The following is a 7,340-nucleotide window of genomic DNA, read 5'->3' on the forward strand; positions in this document are numbered from 1 at the left end:
ATTCTATTCTATTCTATTCTGTTCTATTCCATTCTATTCTATTCTATTCTGTATTTCTATATTCCCTCCCCCAATATACAGGCAGTCCTCACATTTATGTCGTTTGCAGTGTCCTGGGCTCACGTGATCTCCTTTTGCGACCTTCTGACAAGCAAAGTCAATGGATAAACCAGATTGGCTTAGTCACCACGTTACTAACTTAACAATTGCAGCGATTCACTTAACAGTTGTGGGAAGAATGGTCGTAAAATGGGGCAAAAACCTCACTTAGCAAACGTCTCACTTAGCAACATAAATTCTGGGGTCAATTGTGGTCGTAAATCGAGGATTACCTGTACTAATGAGAGAGTGTGCCTTTCTACCATCGTTCTGCCCCGAAAAAAAACTTCCCTTTTTTTGCAAACCTTCCCAGCGGGAGATTGAATAAAGTCCTGGACCGGTCTTGGGTAACTCCGCAACACCACGGGAGAAGGTCAGCGTGGTCATCCTGCCCTCAGGCAGCAAGGCACACAAACACACCCCGCATTGTTGTGTTGCTGTTTCCCACAGAAACACACCAAAGCTGGGGAGGCCAGATCATCGCCCTAAGCGTATAAAAACACGCCTCTTGGCAGAGATGAACAGGAGGTGATGACCTGTAGGAAAGAAGGATTTTCCGTATCCGCACAGTGGCCGAAATTGCTGGAGGGATAATCGGAAGCAGGCTTTTATGGCCAAGTGGCAGGTAACTACAGACGGTCCTCGTTTAGCGACTGCCCCATTTAGTGACCATTCCTTCTCCATGTTACCATGGTGATTTTTTTAAAAAAAGGAACTGGATCACAACTGTCGCAGGTCTGCAGTGTTTCTCAAGGTTGCCGAGATGGAGAAACGTTGCTGGGAAGCGGAAGGAAATTGCAGTTCAGATTCTTATCCTTTTTTTTTCGTATTACGACTTTAAGGTGGCAAACATATCCAGTGCTACTCCCTCTTCCTATCTTCCTCACAACAATCCTGCGAGGTGGGCTTGGGCTGTTTATAAAAATAATAAAAGCAGGATCGAAATAAAAGAAAAAAAAAACCTGAAACCAGGTTTGGGAGATGCCTGGGCCCCACGTGGCTGCCCTTTACGACAGCCACCTCCAGAGATTTGCAAAGCTCCTGTTTAATCCAGCTTTAAGCCATCTTTACAAACCTGCTTATTCCTCCCCCCCCTCTCCGGCTTGGAATTACAGGCTTGTCGGTTGGATTGGTCTCTTTTTAGTGGCGAGGGACGGAGGACGTGGTGTTTTGTGGTTCCCTCCTTACGCCGGTTGGTGTTTTCATGTGATATTGTGTATTGTTTTATGCATCATGTTGTGGTTTTCATCTGGTGAACTGCTGGCGTTCTTCTGAGGTCAGGCAGCTTAGAAATTTGACAAAAATGGAACTGATCAATGGGGGGGGAAACCAGGGGGGGAAGAAATTGCTACTTTCTGTGCTGGGCACTGTGTTGTAACAGAGCGTGTCTTTTTGTTTTGGATAAATGAGAATTACCAGATTTAACACAAACACAGTAAGCTGACATTGCATAAGAAATTATAACTGCAACTCTTTTTATTTATTTATTGCCAAAACTACAGCTTTGGTTCCCTCTGGTGGCCATGGCCAGAATTACACCTCTCTTAGCACCTCAGACAGGACCAAATTGAGGGTATTAAATCTGGTTAAAACATTTATCCAAAACAAAAAGGCAAGCTTTGTTACAACACAGTGCCAAACACACAAAACTGTCCCAATTCTGCGGCTCCCAGAATTCCCAAGCCAGCTAATGGAATTCTGGTAATTGAAGTCCACAGACCTTTTAAGTTCCCAAGCTTGAAAAATACTGCCGGAGCGAATTTGGCAACCATATATATATGGCATTTTTTTTTTAAAAAAAAATCATTTATTGTGTTTACCCTCCACACAGTGGAGCAGGAAGGGACTTAGAAGGGCAGGAGAGATTGCAAAGTATAAGATAATTTTTTTTCCCTAGAGGTACCTTTTAAAGCCTCTGGCTTTGCTGCAATTCTTCTTTCTCTTAACATGAAGAAATGTTTGAAAGAAGGGCTCGACAGAGAAAAACATTTAAAAATAGTTCTCCAGCTGCTGTGTAGAAAAGCTCAACATTGACATGTGTACGTCCTCGACTTACAAGCTTGCTTAGTGACCGAAGTTACCAGGGAACTGAAAAAGTTGACTGATGACCGTTTTCCACACTTACGACCGTCGCTGCCTCTCCATGGTCACGTGATCGAAATTCGGACGCTTGGCAACTGTCTCCTATTTATGACCGGTGCTGCGTGTCACGGGATCCCCTTCTGCGAACTTCTGGCAAGCAAAGTCATTTTGAGAAGCCAGATTCACTTAACAACCGTGTTACTAACTTAGCAACGGCGAAGATTGACTTAACAAAACATTCAGCAAAAAAAACCTACTTAACTGTCTCGCTTAGCAACGAAAATGTTGGGCTCGATTGTGGGGGTAAGTTGAGGACTACCTGTATTGCTCAGATTGTGGCAATCTTGTAGTGGAGCATGATGGGAAAGTAAAATGGCAATTCACTGTGTCAAATAGTGCACTGTGCACTGTGCTGGCTGGACATTTCTGCAGGGGTGGTCAAAAAAGTCAAGATGGCAGCCACGATTGCATGTAAAACTAGGCGGGGCTTCCACCCCACAGAGTTGCGGGCGCCATCTTGACTTTTTTGACCACCCCATGAATGCCTTCGAGCCCCCTCTAACTCAAAGGAGTAAAAATTGCTGCCCCTCTTCTATCCTGCAGCACAAGACCGGGCCCAGGATCGCTGTTTGTAGAGTTACCGCTGATAATTTTCACGAGAAGCTGTCTTTAAAAAAAACAAAACCCCCACAGACAAAACCAGTTGCAAGTGAATTAGAAAATAGTTTTTTTCCCTTGATTAAAACAGAACCCCAAACATCTTGCAGAGAACAAGCAACCAGACTGAGTGAGGCTTCCTGCTTGGATGGATCCGGCCAAACTCTGCTCAAGAGAATTGAACCAGACAGGACTGAAAGAAGCGCCGCCAGAGAAATCGGGAGCGAGAAAGCAAGTCCAGGGGACGAACGAAGAGGAGTCCCAGTTTGGGTTGCAAAGACAGAGGTCAAAGTTCAGATTACAGCTTGTGATTCTCGCAGTCCAAGCAGAGCTGGGGGGTCTTCCTTCCCAGAGCAGGTGGTGGGGGGGGGAGAACAAGTCCTTCCCATTCCTGACGTCTGGGAGTTCACAGACCCATCGTCCTCCTCCAAGCCGAGCGGAGGGGCTCAGCCCCTGGCACTCAGCATTCCACCCCGTAGCGGTCAAAGTTACGGAGCAGCACGGCCAGCTGGAGGTGCACGGTGCCCATGGCGCAGGTCCGCAGGCGGTAGCGGTCGCCCCCCATGTAGATCAAGTCGCTGCTGACGAGCTGGGGGCCCCCTCCCACAAAACACTGGGACAGCTGCTCCTGCCAAGAGCCCAGCGGGCGCCAGGTCACGCACTGCAGCTCGTGGAAGCCGGGGCTGGAGGGCACGTGGCAGAAGCCGTAGGCGCAGAGATCGATGCGCCCAAAAGCATCCTGGCGCCACACCTGGACGTAGAGTTTGGGCCAACCTGCCGGGGGGGGGGGGGAAGAGAAAAAAATACAACAGCCTGCCCCTTCATCTTGGTTTTTAGTTTTAAACTTTTTATTCTGATTTTAATGGCTTCATAAAGCACATTTTAACTTGTATTATATTGTAAGCTGCCCACAATTGAAATATGAGCGAGATAGGTGAGGAAGGAAGGAAGGAAGGAAGGAAGGAAGGAAGGAGGGAAGGAAGGAAGGAAGGAAGGAAGGAAGGAAGGAAGGAAGGAAAAAATGGAGGGAATGAAGGAAAACAAGAACAGTGGGAGGGAGGGAGGGAGGGAGGGAGGGAGGGAGGGAAGGAAGGAAGGAAGGAAGGAAGGAAGGAAGGAAGGAAGGAAGGAAGGAAGGAAGGAAGGAAGGAAGGAAGGAAGGAAGGTCCTTTGCTGATAGGCCAAGTCTGGGACTTGTAGTCCACACATTTTAAAGTTGCTATGGTTGAGAAACATGGTTTAACCACTTCCACAAGGCAGAATTTTGAGGCCAACAGTGGCAATAACAAAAACAATCACCTTCAGCTCCTTCTGTCTCCTCACCCCAATTTCCTTGGGCCCACCCCGTTCAGTTCCTCTTTCATAATTAGGGCCAATTTTTGTTTTTGATCCACTGGCTTGGATTTGGTACAAAAATATATCGTCTTCCCCAAGCATGACGTCCCCAGCAGTAAAGGGAGCTGAAGAGGCCAATTTTAATAATTATACATTGTCCATTCAGCTAGGACAGGGGTCGGCAACCTCGGCTCTTTTATGACTCGTGGACTTCAACTCCCAGAAGTCATAAAAGAGCCGAGGTTGCCGACCCCTGAGCTAGGAAGAAAGGAAGGAGGCAAGAGCAGTTTTTATTCATCTGTTGGAAGGAGAGGGTTAGGGCGTGTGTGAAAAAGACAGTCTTGGGCTGGCCACAAGTTCAAAATCAAATCCCCCAAAAGACAAAACGGCTTTGCCGCTGCTCAAGCTGAGAAACTTAATTTGGAACCTGCTTCCCTCCTGATTTATAATCCCTTGCAATATTTATTGCATCGGTTGCTTTATTCTCTGCCTGTGCTGTGCTTCAGATCAAGCACCTAATAAATAAAAGCATTACAAAAGGCCCGATGCCACCTTCCAGGATCAGATGCCGCCCGGATGCATGGAATAAATAACGGAATAATGGAAGTGCGAAGGCAAAACCGGGGCCTCCCTGTGCCAGTACAGTCTACCTTTGAATTCCAAAGGGAAGGCAAAGCTATCTATACCCCATTATTATTATTATTATTATTATTATTATTATTATTATTATTATTATTATTATTATTATTATTATTATTATTATTATTATGCCATCTACTGGTCGTTAAAAAGAGCACCAAGGATCCCATACTTCAGTGATGCCATCGGGATGTTTTTAAAAGTTATTTCTTTGTATCCCACTTCTGTTATTTTTACAAATAACTCAAGGCAGCAAACATATCCCACACAACTTCCTCCTCCTGGTTTCCTCACAACAACAGCCCTGTGAGGTGGGTTGGACTGAGAGGGAAGTACTGGCCCAAGGTCACCCAGCTGGCTTTCCTGCCTAAATTGGGACTAGAACTCCCCGTCTCCAACTTTCTAGTGTGTGGCGCCTTAGTCCCTAGACTAGGGGTAGGCAACCTTGGCTCTTTTATGACTGGTGGACTTCAACTCCCAGAATTCCTGAGCCATCATGGCTCAGCTTGGAAACCTCTCCCTTTCCCCTCGGCGTGGCTGGCTCAGGAATTCTGGGAGTTGAAGTTCACCAGTCATAAAAGAGCCAAGGTTGCCTACCCCTGTCCTAGACCTAGACCAGGGGTAGGCAACCTCGGCTCTTTTATGACTCATGGACTTCAACTCCCAGAATTCCTGAGTCAGCTGACTCGGGAATTCTGGGAGTTGAAGTCCATGAGTCATAAAAGAGCCGAGGTTGCCTACCCCTGACCTAGACCAAACTGGCTCTCAAGGAGTCAGGAAACCAGGGTGTCATTTACAGCTCTCAGCCACAATCATCCAGAAACATAGAGGGAACCCACCCACCCACCCCGACTTCCTCTTCCTTACCTTGCAAGCCTTTGGTGGCAAAGTGGACATCGATGGGGTGGCACCAATAAGCCACATCCCCTAACTGGGGATGGTCAACCTGCGTCTGCCCTTCCCGAAGACCCGACAGCAGTTTCCAGGCTCCACCTGAGAGAAGCATCCATCCACCAGTGGTTAAACAGAACGCCAAGGATTCCCAACAAGCCAACTTTATATCCCTCGGTTTGGCTTCTGACCATCTTAGCCTTTCAGAATAACAAGAGTCGGAGGGGGCCTTGGAGGTCCTCTAGTCCAACCCCCTGCTTTCATTCAGCAAGTTGCGGATCTCTTGATCCCAGTCCAAGAGTAATTGGCTCTTTTCTTGGGGATGGTCTTTCCTGGTGGTCTCCCATCCAAGTCCAGCATGCCCGCAGACCCTGCCCTGCTGCCGGCGTTTCCCTTCCCCACCAACTGAGCAGCCCTCCCTTCCTTGGCGGGCCTGGGGGCTGCAAGTGGGGACACACCCCCCAAACTCCCAAAGGTTGCACCCTTCCCACCCGCGGGATGCTCCCCACCTGTCCCACGCAGAGACCTCCTCCCCCCGCACCCACCTGTGTGGATCCCCCATTTGCAAAAGAGGGAACTGCTGGGGAATCCACTGGCTCCCACGAGCTGGCCAATGACGTGCACTTCGGCCATGGCCCCTTTGCGGGCGGAGCCGAGCCGGGGACCGCCGGATTGCAGAAAGCGGGCTTTGCAAACCCTTCGATGCGGCGGACTCGGGCTAACCCGGGTCAGGCTGTGTCCGGAAAGCTGCTTGGGAAGGCGAATGCACGGGTTGCAACGGTTCAGACGTTGCAGCAACGGCGAAAGCGGGTCGCGAGGGCGGGCGGGCGGGAGGAAGCGGGGGCGGAGCCTCCCCGCGGTAGTCAAGACGCCTCGCCCGTCCTGCCTCCCGATTGGTGCGTGGTGGAGGGGGCGTGGCCTGGAGGTGTATAAATACAGGGACCGGAGGGCGGCGTTCGTGCAGAGAGCGTGGGCGGTGCCGCTGTTGTGTTATTCCTGTGTTTATTTCTCTTTCCCCATTTTGATTAACTTCCCTCCTTTCTGGGCTTTAGGGAAATCAAATTGCAGCCTCTTTTTATTATTATTTATTGTTTGTTTGTTTATTTACAGACTCTCCATCTCACACCTGGAGGGACTCTGGCCTGCGTGCAGTTAAAAACATAAAAAACGTCAATATTGCAGAGAAAGCAAGTTTTTGGAATTCAGCTTGGGCTGCGTTGGTGCCCTTTTCCCATATAAATTTCATAAATTCAGGGAGTCCTCGACGGTTTAGTGGCTGTTCAAAGTTACAATGGCGTTTTTTTAAAAAAAGGGACTTTATGACCGTTTTTTCAAGCTTACGACCGCTGCAACATCCCGTGGTCACGTGATCGAAATTCGGACCCTAGGCAATTGACATGTACTTAGGATGGTTGCAATGACCCAGGTTAAAAGAGCCTTGGTGGAGCAGTGGGCTAATGCCTCCTTAAGCAACACCAGCTGCCTGCAGTTAGTGCAGGTTCGAGTCCCACCAGGCTCAGGGTTGACTCAGCCTTCCATCCTTCCAAGGTAGGTAAAATGAGGACCCAGATTGTTTGGGGGCAATTAAGCTGACTTTGTAATAATGCCGCTTGGGGTGTGTGTGAAAGCCCTAACAA

At 48.6% G+C, this 7,340-nt stretch overlaps 1 protein-coding gene across 1 annotated transcript; it reads right to left on the reverse strand.

The window, feature by feature from the left end:
• Positions 1–2,718: 2,718 nt before the first annotated feature.
• B9D2 (B9 domain containing 2) lies at positions 2,719–6,484 on the reverse strand. The gene is made up of 3 exons (XM_083369601.1): positions 6,249–6,484; positions 5,680–5,805; positions 2,719–3,612 (listed from the first exon to the last, which is right to left on the reverse strand). The coding sequence occupies exons 1-3, from the start codon at positions 6,334–6,336 to the stop codon at positions 3,299–3,301; spliced, it is 528 nt and encodes a 175-aa protein (XP_083225727.1). The 5' UTR covers positions 6,337–6,484; the 3' UTR covers positions 2,719–3,298.
• Between the last annotated feature and the right edge of the window lie 856 nt (positions 6,485–7,340).

This window comes from Vipera ursinii (genome assembly GCF_947247035.1).
Source record: "Vipera ursinii genome assembly, chromosome: 9".
Classification (NCBI taxonomy): domain Eukaryota; kingdom Metazoa; phylum Chordata; class Lepidosauria; order Squamata; family Viperidae; genus Vipera; species Vipera ursinii.